The sequence below is a fragment of the Eleginops maclovinus genome, chromosome 3 (assembly GCF_036324505.1).
Source record: "Eleginops maclovinus isolate JMC-PN-2008 ecotype Puerto Natales chromosome 3, JC_Emac_rtc_rv5, whole genome shotgun sequence".
Taxonomy (NCBI): Eukaryota; Metazoa; Chordata; class Actinopteri; order Perciformes; family Eleginopidae; genus Eleginops; species Eleginops maclovinus.
The window spans coordinates 20,013,201-20,034,069 of record NC_086351.1 but is presented as its reverse complement, the minus strand read 5'-3'; the positions used below and the strand labels follow the sequence as shown (position 1 = coordinate 20,034,069).

Genomic DNA, 20,869 nt, shown 5'->3' with positions numbered 1-20,869 from the left:
TATAATATGCGGAGCGACGGCCAGTAAGGCAGGCGTGCTCTGCTCTGTCTCTCAGGCATTGTCCTGTTTGCTGTACAGTGTTTTTATAGAACGTTGTGGTAGGTCGCTCAGTTTGAGCAGCGCTGTTACCAGCTCCCTGTTTGTGATATTTAAGACTTGGCTTAGATCAACTGAAGTGTCTTTCGACTTGAGCGATTGGATCCGCCCTAGGACATTTTCCTGTAAACGTGACGCTAAGGAGTTTACATTGCAAGTCACTTATTTTGGAATGGACTGTCTTGTTACTGGCCCCTTTGTCTTCTGCAGGCAACTCAAGCCGAGGGCAGAACCACTGCGGTTTTGGGGGCTTTCGTCGGCTGTCTCGACACTGTACGGAGGGCCAGCTCTGACCAGAATTAATGCAATATTTTCATTCAAAACCAATCAGGGTTCGAACAGCAAAAGGGGAGCCAAAGTTTTCATGAATGAAAAATTGTAGAATTGGACATTACGAATTACAGAACATCCTGCTGATATATCTATTATGGTTGCGTTGGTTTGTATTCTTGTTTTCTGCTGGTCAGCCCTCCCACAGTTGAGTCTGTTTGCTTGAGTTCACCATGTCCTTGTCATCCGGTGAAGACAGGGTCATCCACACATGAGGGATGCTATGACGATCTCTAAGAGTTCTGCTTTTCAGTAACTACTGGAGAATAAACAGTGTTCTAAACCACTATATTAAAGTCATCTTTCATTGTAGACCGCACATTGAAACACTGCTGTTTTTTCTAAGGCCCACACAGGATGAGATGTAAGAGCTATTATAACTGTACTCAAATAAGTAACACAGGTAATAATCCTCCTTCAGAGTAAGACGTGTAGAAATCTGAAGACCAGTAAAGAATTGCCCTTATGCTTTTCGAACAATCATTGGGTCATTGTGCAAACTTGCTGAGTTTTGGGCAAAGTGATGAGGTGCAACATACAAGCATTGTGCAATGGCCACACAGTTTGGGGTCTTCACTCTTTTTAGGAGTGAAGTTACAAAGCATTTATGCTAATGTATACATGGCTCTTGCAAGGTTTTTAAGTCAGATATCTTCAATAGAATAGATTATGGGAAACGTTTGTTATTTTGAATCAATGCTTGGTCTAAAGGTGGGAGTATGCTTGAACTGAACAAGTGTATATTAGCTGTACACAAACCAGTTCTGAAGGCAAAAGTCTAAAAAGCTTTTAATGAACAACATTCGAAGCAGTAAGAATTTGGAACCCTCAAGTTGCCAAACTTTCGAAGACTAGCAAAGTGAGGAACTTTCCTAATTTGATATCAACGCAAAATCGAAGGTTTCCCCCTAGACACGACTGTGAAAATTCAGCTTTGGTATAGATTGATGAGACATGATGATCATCAAATATACATCACTGTATTTACTTTGGACACTATTTCCAATCATACTAGAAGGAGAACTTATTTACATAGTATTTTAAGGAATGAAAATGAGGGCTTGAGATAAAAATTCATAAATCTGATACATCCAAACTTTGCTGGATGAATCACAGCATTGTTTTTGTGGGGAGGGTGTTTCAGATATTGTTTGACGGTTTACCTCCATTGTATTAATCACCTTCACTGTTTACTCCTCCGTTTGTCCTGCAGCTAGCTATGGAGCGTACCCCATCTGTAAAGGCTGCTCCGTGTGCTCCAGGGACAACGGCTGTGTAAACTGCCAGCCCAAACTCTTCCTGTTTTTGCGAAGAGAGAGGATGAGGCAGTACGGGGAGTGTCTTCACGACTGTCCAGCCGGATACTACGGCATGCGCAGCCCTGAACTCAACATGTGTTCCAGTAAGTCCTTCTGAGTTTTTAACCTTGCACTCCAAACCCTACCACTAACATCCCCGACTTTCCCCTTCTTTCCCCCAACAACACCACATCTTCCCCTGACACACATACACAGTCCCCCAACTTTTCTCACAACACATGATTTATTGTCAATTATCTATAGGAGACACACATACCACGCAATTTTAACGGCTCATTCGTCCACAGAGGTGGATGTAAGTAGTGAAGCCTCATCTAAGCAGTGTCTCCCTCAGGATTAGTCGGTGAACTCCAGCAAGGATGAGCGCTGTTTCTTATTTCTCTTTAACACTCCCTCTAGACGTACAATACCAAACATCCTACAGTCACGAGGATGTTTGAAGGCATGACATCCAGGTGCAAATTCAACCAAGATGCACTACAGATTCAGCCAAACCTACCCCAGAGACTCAAACGCCCACATTAAAAGCACTTTTGGCCATGTCATTCAATATCATCTGAACTACAAAAGATGATTGTGATATTCGCATTAAGGAATGAAACTAACCTCTTTTGTAACTCGCCTGTAAGAGCTTGTGGATTTAGACTTTCACTAGACAATGTAATTTCTTGGCAGCTAATGACGTTTTTAACTTTGAACAGAAAGTGTTCAGATCCTCCAACAGCAACTGTGTGTTTATTGAAGTTTGATTAAATAAACAAAGCATTAAGTGCAGCAAAGCCCAAAAGATTAGAATTCATTTAGGGTGCAAACATGATCTAATTTCTAAACTTTGCTATTTTTTAAAATGATTGTTTCAACAATAAAAACACATTAGATATTTTGCTAATGGTCTCATATCACTCATGTTACTTATGTGGCCTGGAATGAAAATATTAAATGCTATTTTTGGACACATGTTGTTGTGGCAAATACTGTAGATGACACCTTCTGCCTCACACATTTTCAATTATGCTTTACTGTAAAAAAAACAAAACAGACAATAACAGTGAAAAATGTGATATGCCCTCATGATTCTCGTTAAAGAATAACTCTAAAATCCAATTAATGAAATGTGTCCCTCTCCTCCTTATGCAGCACCCGGATCTCATAACTTTATTTTAAAATTAAATAAGCTCGTCGAGAGAGAGAGAGAGACAGAGCCCTTTTAGCTTAGGTGTTGGCTGAGTGTTTCATAAGAAAACAGAGAGAAACTTGAACTCGTTTGGTTTCCCAGTGCCAAAATCCTGACAGACGAAAGCACCAGAGGAGGGTGTCCGGACCTTTAGGCCCAATAATGCAAACATGTAGCAACCGCAGGAAGAAAAAAAGAGAAAATTAAAACTTCAGTACCTATAAATCTTACAGTTTGACGTGGGAGCCCGTTTGTGTTTAGCTGGACATGCTGTGATTCTTCTTTAGGAAGAGGTTATGGTTGGATGGATGGGTCAAACACCCAAAATGTTACCCTCCGGGCCACTGTACTTTACGTGTGAAACCAAAAGTAAACATACATTTAATTGTACTTATAACTAACAATGTCATAAATGCTCATGCAAAGCTAGCTCTTGATTGTCATGATGCCTAAATACAGTACCTATTAGCTACACGTTAAAGGATATTTTTCATTTTCTAATACAGAAAATGGGAAGATATGGCATTATTTAAAAGCACTTAATGTTTCAAGTTACTTTTCCAACTTTTCCAATTTGTTTTAGTGTTCTGATTACACAATAAGCCAAATGACACAATTAAGACATTTCCCGGATACATTGTTTTCTTTTTGTTCTTATTGATAGAAAAGATTTCAGTTGACCAAATATAAAAATTCCATTTAACCAAAAATGGTCTTTTCTATGGGGATAGCTCCTCCTATGTCGCAGCAGCTTAGTCATTTATGCTTAGATCGTCTTGTTCTGCAGTTTTAACCAGTAACAGCGGTTTAAACCCCTTTTTTCATGACTCTGAGAATTGGAACAGAAAGAGATCTTGTTCTCTGGTCAATTTCTTTTTTCTTTACTTCAAACCCGCTATCCTAACCGCTGTATCCCCTTGTTGGGTAAATTCTGACTTCAACTGATCCTGAGTGGGCCAAATTAATCTGGATCCGTCTTCTTACATACTGCTCATAGAACAACATCTTGTATTGTCACGTAGCATCAGATCTCAGAGTGAGGACCACTTTGATGTGATCGCTCTTTCAGTCATGGCTCTAATCCTGTTTCCTTCCTATTCCTCAATTTCACTAAACAGTTCAGGTCCAACTTCCATAAGCGGATATTTTCTTGGGTTGGTGCTAATTGTCAGCTCTGGGAATATTATTTGTGAGTTGACACAGGAAACTGGTACCTATGAGCTCAAAGTGAACAAATGATGGTGACGGGTTCTCTGTCGGTGCAGTGCTCCTGGTTTCCAAAGAGGCCTGGAACGTGGCATTACGTCTCTGTTATCATGAGCTTTTTAAACACAGGCTCTGAAATCACTCAGGGAGCAGCTGCTTATTATTACAACTGAGTTTGTCTGTGTGATCTTATCTCATTCAAGATTTTTTTTTGTGGACTGCAATGGATAAAGGAAAAAAAGAGCAAGAAAAGCAAGAGGCTTGTACACTCATACACTCGCTGGCTTAGTGTTCAGTTTTTTGGGGCTCAAGGGCCTCCTGAAGAATGTGACAGAGCCATTCACACTTTTATGCTCCGTAAGATAGCAACACTCAGTTTCATTCTAGGATAGGAACCTTTTAGCGATAATGAGCTTAAGGCCAGTGCAATACTGCTAATTGTCCATTTCTGATCATGTCAATCTAAAGTCTTTTTTGAAGGGAAAACTTCTGAAAATGCATTTAAAATACATTCTTTAGTATTCCTTTTTAGCATCATGTGTGGGCTATAGAATGTCACAGCATCCAGAGGGCACCAACTCTCGACTTGTCAGACACAAAAATATGAAAAGTAGAAAAGCAAAGGCAAGAGTCGCATTTGTATACAGACTGTACACACAACATTGCCTTTTCAACCACACACATGATTGAATATTGTACTTTATTGAATAAAGAGCTAAAGGAGGGAACAATTGAATCAATCAAGCATTTTCAATCAAGCAAATTGCAAAGAAATCAGCATTTATTTCATTTCATGTTCTTAAATGTCAGTGTTGGAAAAACATAAAGAAGTTATGATGAATGCCTTTTTTATTATGAATGGAAATGTAATTGCTTTACCATGACAATAACTAATCTCTCAGCACTACTTAAGGAAATGTGCCTAACTTGATGAATTTTAAATGTAAGGCTTTCGTTCTAGGTGGGATTATCCTACACTGCAGAAAAAAGAACTCTATAATTACAGCCAACAACAATGTTAACTATACTTTCTGTGACATAACATGACTAAAAGCCCATTTAAACCTACACTTGAGCTGGACTCAAGAGTGGCCCCAAACATGGGAGCTACAATGTTAACAACCATTACTTAACTGTAGCCGGTTCGTTAGCGCTGTCTTTTTGTTGCTTAATACCTTCCTGTATGTCCATAAATTATGTTCTTGGGTCCCTACTTTACAAGAACTCCTTTCAGGAGCTAATGGATAGGTTGATATGAGCCATAAACCATATGCAGTACCTCCAATGTTATCCACAGGGGTTCTTATCAGCCGCCCAGAAGAGGCCCCACACCAGTGTCTGTGGGTGTCAACCCACCGCTCAGCATGGAAGATTTGTAGCAACGGTCACACAGTATGCTGCTTTATGTACAGCCAAATATGTGTGAATGAGGTGCAGTCATGCTCTCGCCTGAGCCACATTTCATAATACCTCGCTTTTTTTTAACATACATTCCCAGGCCAAAGCATATTCTGTCATTTTCTATCACATGCGAGCTCTCTGGCTGAAAAATTATGAGCTGAAAGGGGAATCGGAGCTGTCTTTTAGAAAAGAGAAAGTGTTGAGAGGGTCAGCATGGGAGCAAGGCTGCATTCAAAACTTCCTCCCTCAGGGCATATTAAGGACCCCCCACTGCTACACACACATACACAGTGTAGCCACCAACCGAGTTGCCTTATCCTACTGCAGCAGGCTTTCAAACATGCAAAAACCCCAGCTGTGTTCGCTGCCAACCAACAGCCAGTCAGACCGAGGCCTTGGATTGCCAATGTCCTGGAAGCATGGTTTAAATATCACAGTCTCAACAGTGCCAGCCTAATGTGCCGCTAGAGACTTCTCTGTCAGAAGTAATTGTTTTGGATTGCCAATTGTGATTTATTTTTTTACTGGATAGCCCACACTGAGAACATTTATTATCAGATTCTATTGGTGTACTTCTCACTGATTTGTCACATCAAATTACATCTGGAAGTAGAAGGTGATTGGATGTGCCTTTTCCAAGATCAATTTAGTTTTAATGTACACCTTGGGAATTTGATGGATTTTAGGTGGAAAAGAGCCATGTTGGTACCGAGGCTGTAAAAAGGAACTAATACGGGTTTTTGTAACCTTATTTGGAGGTGCTGGCAGCCTATTTCCATCTATTTAATTCAAGTTCTCACTAATTCTGAGCTTTTGGGTATTTCCATTGTATGGTCTGACCAACAAAAAGACCCAGTTGCTTTTGGCCTATGAGCTTTATCGAGGGACATTTAATCATCACACGTTTACTAAATGCTCTTTCATTTGCCAGACAATACAATGGACCGACAAAATCACAGCCAGACTCAGAGTTGAATCGGGTTATTTCTCACAACTCCATTGTGTGTACTTTATTGAGAATGGAAAGGTTGTCTGTGCTTGACCACAGTGTGAAGATCGAGCTGTCTGCGTATATGCTAAACAGATACAGGAGCAGACTGTATTCCTTTGAGTGGAGAAGCTAGGAAGACTGCTGACACTTCTGTCATTGCTGTTCTCTCTCTGGGAGATACCGATTGACAGGAACACCACCTCTGCTTCACCTAGCTGTACATTGAGGCACTGAAGAGCACCCAGGTGGAAAAATGACTGCACAGAGACAGTTGAGAAGAACATGGCAGCTCTGGCCTTTGCCATGAGCTCCTGATATTCTGCAGCTCTGCACAACATGGCTGGGTAGCAACGAGCAAGCCAAAGCTTCCATGTCAGCCAAGACTGGGGCCTAGAGAGTAGGTCAGAGCTGTTCGACCCAGCTTGGAGGCAAAGGATGGAAAAATAGGGTTTGTTTCCCCCATTACATTGCCAGGTCCTTTATGACACAGACACTCCTGCTGTGCCACGTCGGTTCTGGTTAGGTTTGTGGAGGAGTCTGAGACACCAACCCACCTAGAGCTCACACAATGTGAAACCCCCTCTCTGGAACATGAGAGATGATCCATCTTCACAAAATGATCTAGTGCCTTTTTCTTTCATAGTGATTCACATGGTGCTGTCAGAGGAACAGCAGTTGACTAGAGCTGACTTGAGGCTCTGAGTGTCCGTGATAATATGGTGGGTTCCCTACCAATACCACAGCTGAGGGACTGCCAAGCATGCGCCATTAGATCACAAGTGACATCATCTTTCAACTTCAAATGCACTTCACATGCATACCGCATACAATTCAAGCACAAAGCCAAACAAACAAAAAGTGTATCAGCAAACAGGGCAATGAGGGAATTTGTAGACAACCCTTCAGAAACCCTCTGCCACTTCAGCTTTTGAAATTCCTCTCAAAGCTGAAACAAACGGCTGTCCCTCCTGTGTTCATGATTTAACTCACAAGCCAGAACCAGGCTGGGAGATAATGATGATAATACGTTTAAGTCCCGGGAACAGAGGGCCTTCAATGGGATCTGATGACCTCATTATTTCTCATTAGTCTCCCTGAGGCACCTATACGAAGATTTTAAAGGTGGTCCAGAGGTTAATCCTGCAGGGAGAGTGAAACCGCTCCCCTGTATCAGTTTCTGGAGCTGCTGGCCGAGTTATCGTAACTGACCATTGATCAGTGTGGGAGCTTCTCCAGTGTCACAGATAGCCTACACTGTCCCAGATAGCCTTTGTGCCAGATAACTGGACAGAAGGATAAATGTCTGTCATTGCGATCCTTGCCTACTCGCTCTCGGATGACCTCTGACCCTTCAGCTTTGCCTCCCTGCATTCTAACTCCCATGGAGCCGCATTGATGTACCAACCACCTCATCAATCCTGCAGAGAAGACATTATTACTTATCTTCTATTTAGAACATTTCCGGGCATTTGTGGCATCGCCTTACGGTGATGTTTTAATCAAAAACTTGTCAAGTAGCACTGCTGCAGCAACCATACAGTATTTCACACATCTGTGTTGCTCCTATTTACTGTCAATAACTGAGGATTGCACAACAACCCCAGCGCTTTAAAAAATTGCCAGATGTTCTTGTTTCCCCCTCTTAGTCTTTTTTTTTGTTTTGTTTGGGAGCTAAACATCTCTCAGGTGATGACAGGCCTGGGAAGTGTGAAGGGTAAAAGACAGCACAGTGCTTTCCAATTAGGTCTGTGATTTATTAGCCTGCTTCTTGTATTGGGTTTGTCTTGTATTAAGGCTGACTGATTCAGAGCAAGTGGATAAGAGGCAGAGAGCTATAAAAAAGAAAGAAAAACGCTTTACCTAAGTTTGACGTACACATTCCAGCCCAAAATCTTTCTACTGTACCGCGTAACTCCGGAGATCCAAGACATATGTTGTGATGTAATATAAAATGGAGCAAAGGTAATACCTAGATAGGATCAAATCAAAAAATGTAATTAATACCGTGTTGTGAGAACACAGGAAATTACCGAAGGGTTCAGCGATTTATGGTCAGTGTGTCGACGTTTTAGTACATTTCTTTGCAGAGTGGGTTTATCTCCAGCCATATCTGATTGGTATGTGTGTGTTTGTGCTTATGTGTGTGTATCCATGGTTTGTTTAGACTGGTCGGGAAAGCGTGAGACCAGAGTGAGTGGGCAGAGGCCATACTTTAGGGTTCAAAGTAAAGCGGGGAGGGACCCCCTCGTTTTGGAGGAATGTCGAAGAGGAGGCCTGATGGTTAGCTGGAGATGGTGTAATTAAGGGGTGTGATTGTGAGAACCTTCCCTTCCCCGGGCCCTGCAAGGGTCACAGATAAAAGAGCAGCCCTCAGCACTCGCCTCCGCTCTCACATGTGGAAAATCACAGTAACGCAGGTTTTACGTGCAGAGAAATGCGCACGCGCTAATGTGTGGTTGCGTCTCTGTTTGAGGCACAATGAGTGACAAATGACACCCTACCTGCAAGCAGAGGGTGACAGTGGTTGCAGGTTAAAGAATGTGGTTTCCCGACATTGGAAGCGTATTGGACCACATAGAGCCCATCAGGAACGTCATAAATTAGCCAGCTCTGGGAGGCTCCTTCTAATCATGTGGGCCTGCGCGTCGCCCTGCTGGTGTGGTTGTTGTAATTTGGCCCTGCCTGATGTGCTATTTGCAGAGTAAAATTTTGATGACACATTGCCATGCCTTTCTTTGCTAGCGCGCCGCTACGTGTCTCGCGCAGCAGGCAGGGTGTGGCGTGGGAGGATGCTGTTGTTTTTGCTGACTTAATGCATCAGCATTTGTTTGGCGAGGCAGAGCTAAATGGTGTCCCCTCCCCATGCATCCCCCTTCCTCACTCACCTTTTAACCTTTCATATCGTAGCCAGAACTTAATGGATCCACACGGATGACCAGCGTCGTGATGATGAGCCCTCATACTCCCTATAATAAAAACCTGACTTCACAATAATCCTCAGTTATGGACGCAGACATGGATTGGAGCAGGGTGCAGTGATAAAATAGCATGTTATGGACACCTAATGGGATGTATTCTTCCTGTTGCAGCACACTGTTAGTTGAAAACATGTGAGCTTGAGTGTTTGTTTCCAGATTGTTGGATGTTGGTGCAATATGTTGAAAGAGCCCAGCATGACATAATGCCTCACTGTCTGATGTTGTTTTTTCACATTTTCCAACATTCTGAACAAGAACAGGAAGAAGAAAAATAAAATAGCTGTCAAGCGAAACACATTTTTTGAAATACACTTGAGCCCTGGACAGAAATGATTCACAGGGCATCAACAATCTTTTTTTAATTTATTTTTTTGTGGGACAGACAGCGTAATCTTTTCAAGAACCCCCATCCCCAAACCCCTTAGCTTTCGATCAACTCCAGATGAGGGTTCTCAGACCCTGATGACTCTCCTCTTTTTCCCCTTCTTCCTCCAGGGTGCAGGATAGAGAACTGTGAGTCCTGCTTCAACAAAGACTTCTGCACCAAGTGCAAGTCAGGCTTTTACCTACACAAAGGGCGCTGCTTTGAGAAGTGCCCCGAGGGCTTTGCCCCGCTGGAGGAAACCATGGAGTGTGGAGGTACATAAAGCAACACAAATATGTACAAAATATTAAAGAAATATCAAATCAGAATAAAAAACATTGCATTCTCCATCAGACTATTTTTGACTGTTAAAATTTGAATAGTTTTCTAGATACAACTGCAAATTATAAAGTAAAGTAATATAAGGAAGTACTTTAAAGTAAATTATTACAGTTTCTAGCCGTAATAATTTGCTAATGTTAAAATTGTTACTTTCACTTTTCTGCACTATTCTTTTTTAGTTTGTATGCTACTGTAAATGTTAGTTTGCTAATAACCTTTTGCTGCCAACTAAAAAATGTTTGGATTAAGAAACAAACAGTTGAACTGGGATCACTCACTAGGAGGTTATAAATACCCGTAAACAACCTTGGCCCTGTATTAAACCTTGACCTGGGGTCTTTTAGTTGCCTTTAAGCTGCACTCTGCTGTGGTTTCTCTGCAAATAACTGATTCTGCTTGTCTCTGCAGAAGGCTGCGAGGTGGGCCAGTGGAGCGAATGGGGAGCCTGCACCAGGAGAAACAAAACCTGTGGCTATAAGTGGGGTCTGGAGACCCGGACGCGGCACATTGTAAAGAAACCACCCAAGGACACGATACCCTGTCCCACCATCGCTGAGTCCAGGATGTGCAAAATGGCCATGAGGCACTGCAGGAGAGGTAAGGATAGTTTGCAGCCGTGTTTATTTTTGTGAGAAAGATACTGTGTCAGTGGCTCCAAACTCAATCCATGTTCACTTCAAAGTTTACACGACTCTGATAAATCTGAAAAAAGAAACAGCCTACTTGTCCCGTTGGAAGACTTATTTCTCCTTGAGAGTTCCACCTGTTTCATGTAACCCTTGTACCTTCCAATCAGCCTTGTTTTTTTGCAGTCCATGTTTTTGAGGTGGCGTTTTGGTGCATTAAATATCAGTATTTTTCCATGGCCTTGTTCGGGCCAGCTTTTCTGAGGTATATTTTCCCCCCCTCTCTCCCATCTCCTTTCCACTCCTCAGTGGAATTCTTCAAAGTAAGAACTGCAGGTTTCCTCAATGGCTGTCTCTGTTTCCTCCCGTCAGCCTGACAGATATTTGCGGTGCACACAGCATGTATGTCAGGCCATTAAATGAGAAGTCAATTATTTTTTTTAAAAAAGTAAACCATCTTTCTAAGACGGTCCAAACACACCATTTGGGGTGATGGCATCAGTTAGCAGTGCTTTTAAAATAAATGTATTTTCCCTCTTAATGTGCTTTCTCGTCTCTCATAAACTTTGGATTAGGATAGGCCAAGTGTAAATATTTAATTCACCAAACAAGGAAGCAATTAGAGTGGCAAATATCGCTCAGGCTGTCAAAAAAAAAAAACATTGTCGAACAGAAAGAGGGAAATATTCTAACCTCGAGGATTTTTCTCCATTTTTGGCCTGGAGTGTTGGACGGGAGGATCTTTTAGTGAAGTGGTGAAAGAGTAAATAAACTTGAAATACACCCTAATAGTTTCTCGTATTTCAGCATTAGCAAGGCAGTGGCTGCTCTCTGGGTTGGAAACTGTGATTCCATCGCGCATTTAGCTCCTAAAGCCTGTTTGTCAGGGAAATTCTCCCCAACCCCCATGCTCCTCTTTCTGAGACTTTGCCGTAGATGCTTGACCTTTTCTGACAAACTTTATGACCTTCTTTAATTAAAATGTGGCATTGTTGGGCATGGTTACTGCCGGTAATTATCTCAACCATGAAGTCAGTGATGGGAAGTTGTTGTGAAGTTTAAATTAAATGCATAGCAAAACCATTTGTCTTCAGTCCTTTATGAAAACGACAGCAGACTCCCCTTTTAGATCGCACTTAAAGCTACTGTTCATTGCAAAACACTCATTACAATTCCTAACCCAAACACCGTGCAGTCAACGTGTCACTGTGTGTGCATCTTAAGAACCTTCAAGCGTGTGAAATGCTGCGTTGGCCAGTTTAATAAAGGTACATTTCAGACTTAGGGATGTGTTGTTAATTCCCCACTGCTCAACCACTAGTAAAAAATCCCCACTTGGCAAAAGCCAGTGAAATGCAACACTCTTCAGTTCAAATAAATACAATGTGAAAATGTAACCTGCTGAATCGAGCGGGAGATTGACATTTTAAAATAATCACTTCCTGTGAATGATAATAAAGCATAGTCAATTGGGAGGAAAAGCTACCTTCTGCAACCTTCCTAACTTAAAGTCATTCTCTATTTCGTTTTGGAGTTAAACCACATAAGACAAATAATTATGCAAAAGCGCTACGTGGGTATTTTTAGGCAACAGAAATAAATAGTTGGGATTTGCAACGTCATGAAATACCTTGCAATGTGAACTTTTAAATGAAAATCAATTTAAACCTCTTTGCAAGAAAATGGACCCAAATACTTGTTAAAAGAACAGGGTTAGCATTGCAATATGAGTAATTGAATAATCGTTTCGATTTTATTTCAAAAGGTAACTGTAAGAAGCTCTTTTTCACTGAAGACAGTCTGAAAATGAACATTGTTATCATCTTTTCTCGCAAGGCACCAGACACCAATGTTTAGGATAAGCACAGCATTATATAACTGCAGACCGTAATGATGCCGTGGATTAAGCGGACATAGGAAATAAGAGGATGCAGCAAGTAGGTATATAGACTATTTATGGCAATGCTTATCTGATCACCCAGGCTTGCATTTCTACATATCTACGTATTTCAATTACACTGGACGTCATAGACAGATCCCTGTGTCCCAGCTTAGCCGAGATGCACAAGGACAGCGACAAGAGTGATATTCTTTTTTCCTTTCTGTGTCGGCGAAAATCTAATCCCTCTGTAAAACACAAACAGAGAAAGTCAAGCCCAGATAATGTCAAGAGGCAAGGCACTCACAGCAAACATGACGAGTTGTGTAAACCGTGTCTGATGCGTTCCGTACAAAGTGTAAACACCGTAGATCATTTCGCGCTGCTGGGATTCATTTGCTGTTCTCGGTCGGTGTTTGGCCCAAGCATCATTGTCCTGATAAGACACTCCGTCCCCAAAATGGCTGGGAGTAAAGATTGCGTGGAGCGCACGGACAGATATAACTGTGCCGTGGTGGTTCACCGTCTCAAGCGCGATTTCCAACTGTCAAGTTAATTTCAAGCGAACCTTTGAAGTCTGGCAAAAATCAAATTTGGTGTGTTTCCAACAGCAAAGTTGCAAGGAGCATCGAAAAAGCCATATTGAATGGTTTGACATGCTTGTTTGTTTTTTTGGCAGTGAGAGTTATTATGAAAAACTGTTCCCCCTTGCTATTAATCACATTACTTTAGCAAAACATTAATTGATTAGAAAACCTTCCGTGCATGTTGATGAAAAGCTTTTATTAAATTCATCCCATATTTGATTTTCATATACAACGTTGATGACAAAAGGTACAGGAGAACATTCCCTTGAATATCTCAGTCAGATGCTGAGAGAAAATTTGAGAAGTCAACTCAAAATACACCAAATGTTCTTAAAATGTACTCTTCAACAGGGGTGCATTATGATGAATCCATTTGGTCACAACCTTTGTGGCATGTCAACACTTGTTTATCATAAGCAAACTCCCCCTAAAAAAGGGCAGGTGTTGTGTTTAAATGTAACATGGGACCTGCCTTAAAACCAAAAAAAGTTGTAAGAAGAAGAACATGAGTAGTAAGGAAATTGAGGTACAAATAAATAAACTTAAACAAAGTAAACACGATTTCCAAGAGCTTCAGTCCTGGGCTTACAGGGAAATTAAATAACATCCAAAACCAGTGTATAAGCCATCCATAAGCTGAAAACACAATGGGATCTTGATCGAAGGATTTTTTTGTTGGAAACAATTGACCAATAGTATTTCTTAAGTCCCAAAATATTACAAACCAATCAATTACTCTAAAATGTAATATAATTATTAAATATGATGATATACAGGGATATTTAAGACTTTTTTCTTACTTTAAGAACTGTGTAAAAACAACACCTTTTTTCTTATCTTAGAACACTCTAAGAACACTCTGGACCACTCCTGAATGTAAAAAGTGTTTATGAATCCCAGAAATAAATTAGTTGAAGAAAAAAAAAGAGCAAATCATGGATAAGAAAAAAACCCAAAGGCATTTCTTCTTATATCGCTAACAGCGTGAGGTCTCTCTGGAGGAATAAGGAAGTTGTTTAGACGGTTAATACTTTACTTTCCTTCGGATCCCTGGAGTGGTTTTCTGTACAGGCTATAAACAATAAAGAGACTTTATTAATAGCTGCTCTGTGCTATCACCATTGACAGACAGCGTTCCCCTCCCCCTCTCTGTCTTGTGAGCTGATGGGAGGAGAGGAAAGGTGAGGGGAGTGATAATACTGCACAGCCCGGGTGTTCCACATTGATGCCATTAAGGAATTCCCTACAGATTTCCCAGAAACCCCTGTCATCAGATTCACTGGTTCACAAACAGACATGGATGACACGTTTGATTTCTCTTTCTCTGCTTATTTTTTTTCTGCTGCCCTTAGCAATGGTAATGAATCCATCGGGGTATTCTCTTTTCTTCCACTACTGCCCACCCGTTCAACTATAATCTTTAAACAACAGCTGCTTCTGCAATGTCAGTGACATTAGATCTTGTGTAAACAAGTTAAAATGTGAAAGCTCTCCAAACGCCCACGCTTAATGTAATCCCTGATTTGGGATTTAACAGGGACTAAAGTCCAACACAAACGCAGCATTGCAACTTGGGCTAATTTCCGACAGTTTTACAAATCGGCTTTCAGATTCTCAGACGGGATATATGCATTTACAGTAGAAGTCTGGAGTGACATTTGTTCAGCTCTGCTTGCTTGAGTCCTAGGTAAAAGTAAATTCATGTTGGGGGCATTTGTAGTGCAAGGAGGCAGCTAAGCACAAAGTTAACCCAAAAAAGAACAGAAGTTTTACAATACAAAGTTATGGAACAGTAAAACATTTATAGCTTAGCAAAATTTGGAACTGATAACAGCAAGATATTAAAGACCTGGTTTTCCAGAACAATACGGTTCGACTTACACTCTAAACGCTTCTACGAGCCTGTGAAGACTCACAGTCACCCTGGCGACCTCATGGAAATTAAAGGGAAAAAAAACCCAGAAAAAGGAAGAGTTAGGAAGAAGCAGCATATAATGATATTTTTGGCCTTTTGATTATGTACCTGTACTTGGAGAGCTTCAGGCCTTGTGGGAGTATTGATCTACAGTTTATGTAACTGGAGAAACCATTTATGATCTAGGGCTCTATCAAGGCCAAGCCATCCATTCCATCAGTCATCTGAGTGATCGAATCCAGCCTCCACTAATAATGTCTGTCATAACTTCTGTGTGCAGCCTGTGTTTGTTCTGTAACTGTGATAACTAGCCATGATGCCCAGTCTATTCCACTTGCCATCAATTTGAAACCCTGGACAAACAAGTTGCACAGTCTGTGGCTAGGGTGTAGGAGATGACAAGACACAGTCTATCACCTCATCACTCCTCCGCAGTGTGACATCTGAAGGCCCTGCAAGTCTGTATTTAAGGCCATGGGCATGTCATACAGGCGGGCAGTTGTTTAATTTACCAAGCAAGCACCTACAGTCTGGTACAGAGGACCAAAGTGAACCCAGATCCGCCTTGAATCGACCAGGAGGTATTTGGTTGACTGGTGGGATGTAAGCCAGGTTCTGTCTGAAGCCAGTGTGGTTCTGCGGTGAATCCGACGTGCTGTGGACCTCCTGGTCCTCACCGTCTGCGAACCATCTGCTCCAAAGCCTCTGCTCCTGTAAAACGATGCACAGAGCAATGGTGATTGCCTCAAATCCGCTCTGGAGGAAGCTTAACCGCCTTGTCTGTAGCGCACCCTGCACGCGACACCAAACAATTCCGGTTACTGGCAGCCTTTGCGTACGAGCAAGCAGTTAACTCGCGTGCGTGCGTGCGTACGAGCGTGTGAAACACAATTTTGGTGTTTATACTCGACGAGCCAAGAGGTTTAAGCTCTGGCGAAAGATACCATTCACTTCTGAGCGTTTTAGTTACGCAGTCAGTGTGATCACATCTGAGTCTGGCCTGTGTTTGGCTTGGAAACCTCACATGCAAACACATTTCTGGATGTGTTGCCTTCGACCATTGGGCCAGTTTTTTTTTTTTTTTTTTTTTTAAACAGATGCACGCTTTCAACTTAAGCCCAATTGATGGAGCATGTTCTTTTTCCTCTCAGTAGAAGAGCTCACAGTGCAGTCTGTCCAAGCCAAACAACATTCATGGCCTGCCAGACCCAGCGCTCTAAAGTCACAGCACTAAAGAACAGAGGTTTGCACTTCTGCTCCTTCATGTACTTATCTCATTATTCCAATTAATGTTCTCCGGGTGTGTTCTACGGGAAGTCAGGACTGTTGGGAGAGCTGGTGCACAGATGACAAGTCCAGCTCTGAATCCTGACACATTGGAATGACGTTTGGTGATTAACGGCGATCTCTGGCCTTGGTAATATCACAAACAATCCGGATCAGTTCTTCCCGCCAGCGGGAGCGGAGTGAAGAGCGTTTTCCCAGGACAGAAGGAGAGCACTAATTGGCAGCCGACCTGTCATAGTGATTATGTGTGCCTCGCACCGCAGCCTGTTGTGACTGGGGGAGCCACAGCTTAATCTTCATTTAATAAGGCCGCTCCATAGGGGCTGACACAGTAGCTGGTGGGAAGGCCTCAAAAGTAGCCTGCCTCCCTTGGACGGCATGGATGGCCTGACTCCGCACACAAGGCCTGACTTTGGTGTCCGACTGAGACAACCCCTCCCCCCTTAGTTTGCTTTGATCATTCATTTAATTAAATACTGCAGATATCTAGTGAAGAAACATTGAAACATAATAATGATTTCCTCGTACTGTACACACAACTGTGAATCTGTAAAGCAGAGAGGAACTTGAAATTTCTTCACTGTGCTGCAGTGAATAGGGTGAAGAGGAAAGACTCATCAACCTGTCATTGATTTGGCCAGGTCACCAGCATCCCAATGCCAATGGCGGTTATGGTCACCGCTGCGGTCACAGTCTCAAATTATTACAAGTTCAGTTTCTGCTATAACATATTTGCAAAGCTCTGCCGTAGATTATTCTGTGTTTCGCTGCCGTGTCTGTGCTTGCGTTTCAAATCTTATCCTAACCAGATGAAAATTGATTATCAGTAGGCTCATCTGGATTGGCAATCAATACTTGCATTATGCTGATGTTCTCAAACCAATCTTTTGGGGTTTATTTGCAGTTTAGCCGTGTTAAATCTTATGTCGGAGGAGAAAGTCATTACCAGTATTCTTTAAGACTTTTTTTGCCCTGGGTACATTCCTTGTTCCGGGGGGTGAAGGAGGGAATGATCCTGGAAGCCTGGGGTTAGCAGGAGTTGGAGGGGGTGTCTCTGATTAACTTCCCACTAAGTACCCCTGCTCTCTGACCAAAATAAATATGGCTGCTGTCATTTTGTCAGCAACTGTCTTCAGAGAGCAATATTTGAACACCCCATGATCCTGCTGGCTTTTATATGGAGAATCCATCGTCATACCACAGGCATGAGCCATAAACATGTGGAGGCCTTTCAAAGACCAGGGGGTGGAGGGATGGAAGGAGGGAGGTGGAAGAGGAGGGGTCAGCAGCGCTCACTGGGGCTCCACACTCTAGAGTATTGTCATCTGGTCTTTTCCATGCAGAAACAAGGAGGAGTGTGATCTGAGAGTTTTCTTTTCACACTCTTTGGCCCAGTTCAGTTGTGGTTTTGTTGAACTTCCTTTTGATATACACACTCCATACAGCAATCCTGTTATTTGTTTGACTCGCTATATTAATGCTATTCCAACTCGAAGAACACTCGAAAAGCAGAGACCTCTGCCAAGGCCCTGCCCTAATGTAATGGGTTCCTTCTAGAGGCATGATACACCTTTTCACCAAGGCTCATGAAAATCTGGAACTTTTTTAAGTAATCTGTATTAAAACAAACAAAGCAAGTCTTTAATATAGGCAGAGATGATAATACATCTAACAGAAACCTTTCCCGAAAACACTTTGATGTTAAGTAAATTTCAATTTGACAGGAATACATCTCCAGAAGTTGGTGTTTTATACTCCAAGACTAGATGACAATTATGACCTGAATGGGAAATTTGTAAGCCTTGTAAATCCTTGCACATTGTGTTCTGCGTGACTTTGTCAAACAGTCGTAACACTGCGTTGGTTGCAAGGCTTCCGTTGTGATCCCTCTAGCAGAGGAAATGAGGCATATGTGCCGACATCAACAGCCCCATCAAAAACAGACGTACACAAACAAACAAAGTGGCAGCAAACTGGAGGGGAGGAGGAGGAGGAGGAGGAGGAGGAGGAGGAGGAGGAGGAGGAGGAGGAGGAGGAGGAGGTGGTGGAGGTGGAGAAAGGGGTACATACTGTGCAGAAGTGGAATGTTTTCTTGTTCTTCTGCCCCACAAACAGGAGCTATTTCCCCCCACTGAGCAGTATACGGGCTGATATTACCCATGATACGGTCAGGGCCGTAAAGCACGCCTTTAGCGAACATTCCCTTGAGTTTGTAGTGTTACACCCTGTGATTTTTTACAGCAGACGAGACACGGTCTGTGTCTTTACAGGGATGGATGGCAACAGCTTGTGATGAGAACTTTGAAGTAGGGTTGGACCCGTATATCTCTTTCTGTTTTTTGGGGTCTTTTATAGAAAATCCAGCCAGAGACAGCAACTTGTGATTTGACGGAGGTTTGCCCTTGACCGCAGTTTGTAATCGTTTCCTCGGAAGGCTGATCGGAGAAATTGATACGTTGATGTGTTAAAAGACTTTACAGAACAGCTTCAGGGGTGGCATTCTGTAAAACCTGTAATTAAACCTGCTTACCCTGCTTTTAAAAACTTCATTGGTATGGATTTGGAGTTTGATGATTCAAATGTAGTTTTAATGGTTCTCAACTCTGACAGGCGTAAAGTTGTTGGAAAATGTTGTACTTTATTAGAAGTGATAGAATTGGGGAAGTTTTATCATATGGAACAAACAAAATACAATCTTATTTCTGCTTCAGTACTGTTAAAAAAACGTCTTATCCAGTATGTGTCTGACCCTATTGGAGTAGGCTCTTGTGTTGATGTTTCTCACATTTAGTCCATGTTGGTCAGATTTCTGATGGTGCTACACCACCAACCCCCCCCCCCCCCCCCCCACCTTGTCTGTCTGCCAAACCTCCAGCCCGACACTGCCGCCACCTCTGTGTTGGACCGCAAGAATTTCATCTCCCCATCTCTGCCACACAGGGCAGATGAGGATGAACATGCACATACAGACACACACGTTAACGTCGCCAATGTGAGAAAAAGCGTAACATACACCGCCAAACAATAAAACCGACCTCACAGGCAGAACAAGTCGCCACATTATATACTCTTTTCCGTGTCCCTGTTTCCATCCTCTTTTCCTGTCTAGCACTCAAATGACATTCTCTCGCTCATGTATCACATATCAACAAGCTACAATGGAGGATGAGTGGTGCAAAGCGTTCAAACCAATGCTTCGTGCAGGAGAAAAGAAGGAAGCCTGAAAACATCTGGTGCACAGTTGCACCGGTTCAGCCACCAGAAGCCCCTCTTCTCTCCTCTCCACCTCTTCCCACCCTCTTTTCCTCTTTTTCTCCATCTCTGGTGGGCGTCTTTATAGAGACATCACAGCTTTTAATTACGGCGGGTGATTCAGAGTGAGGCTGTGGCTTCTGACCCACTCATGTCCGTAAGCGTGGACAGACATGCAGACACAACAGAGCAGCAAGTATATACCTGCTGGCCTTTTAGCTGCACATACGTCTGTGAATGTCTGTGAATTAACAGTGACAAATACAGGGGAGATGCAGACTAAAAGCAGAGCCATTATAGTGGTAAATAGAGGCCAGGGCTCACTTACCTAGGTTGTTGAGGACTACACTCCCATCAACACAAAAAAACACTGAGGTGATGTCACAGGTTAGCAATTGACCTTCACAGAGAAGATACTATCACTGAACCAGTAGGACCTTAGATTCTTATTTTTGTATGATGTAAATAATATTAATATTCTAGAACACGTTGTATTTCTACGGTGATCAATTCTTGAGGTACAAATGATCATTATGGGTAAAGTATTCTTCCAACCCTTTTTCCCCAGTAGAACCAACAGCCTGAGACACAGGCCTGCCTGCAGTTATTAACTGCTATTAAGACAGGTAAAGACAACTCACTGGTCTGGAGCCAGTAAATATGAACTGTTTGTTTGGAGATGGGTATTAATATAAATTTAATAAGCATGGATTTTCTTTTCTTCACATGGTGGCAGCACATTTGACTGCAACGCCTACGTTTAAAATGCAAACGTTCTCTGTGCTGCCAGTCATCCTATAAATTAAAGACAAGGTCATTTTTGACCCTAAAATATGTGTCTATTTAACTGGCATTCTACATTTGTAGAAAATCTTACCTACAGTAAGTGCAATTGAAATTCAGTTTCTGCCCAACGTCATACAAATATGCACAGTAAAAAACCTACAAATGTATCTGAATCTATACGTTTTCTACAGTCGGTGACCCCTCCTTAATTAAGGCTACTCACATTTGGCAAATTCTTTCCTCATGTCTGTATTTGGAGTGATATGCTCTGCAAGAGAGTAAATGTAGGATGATGGCTCTCTGAGGAAAACCTCAAGACATGATTGAGTGGTCTGT

General features: G+C 42.2%; 1 protein-coding gene across 1 annotated transcript in view; it reads left to right on the top strand.

Annotated features, from left to right (window-relative positions):
• The window catches only part of rspo2 (R-spondin 2), a 53,045-nt gene that overhangs the window by 19,506 nt on the left and 12,670 nt on the right, over positions 1-20,869 (top strand). Inside the window, exons 3-5 of the mRNA XM_063878663.1 lie at positions 1,640-1,828; positions 9,991-10,134; positions 10,610-10,798. Of these exons, the coding sequence (XP_063734733.1) occupies positions 1,640-1,828; positions 9,991-10,134; positions 10,610-10,798 (522 nt within the window). The remainder of the gene's footprint in view (positions 1-1,639; positions 1,829-9,990; positions 10,135-10,609; positions 10,799-20,869) is intronic.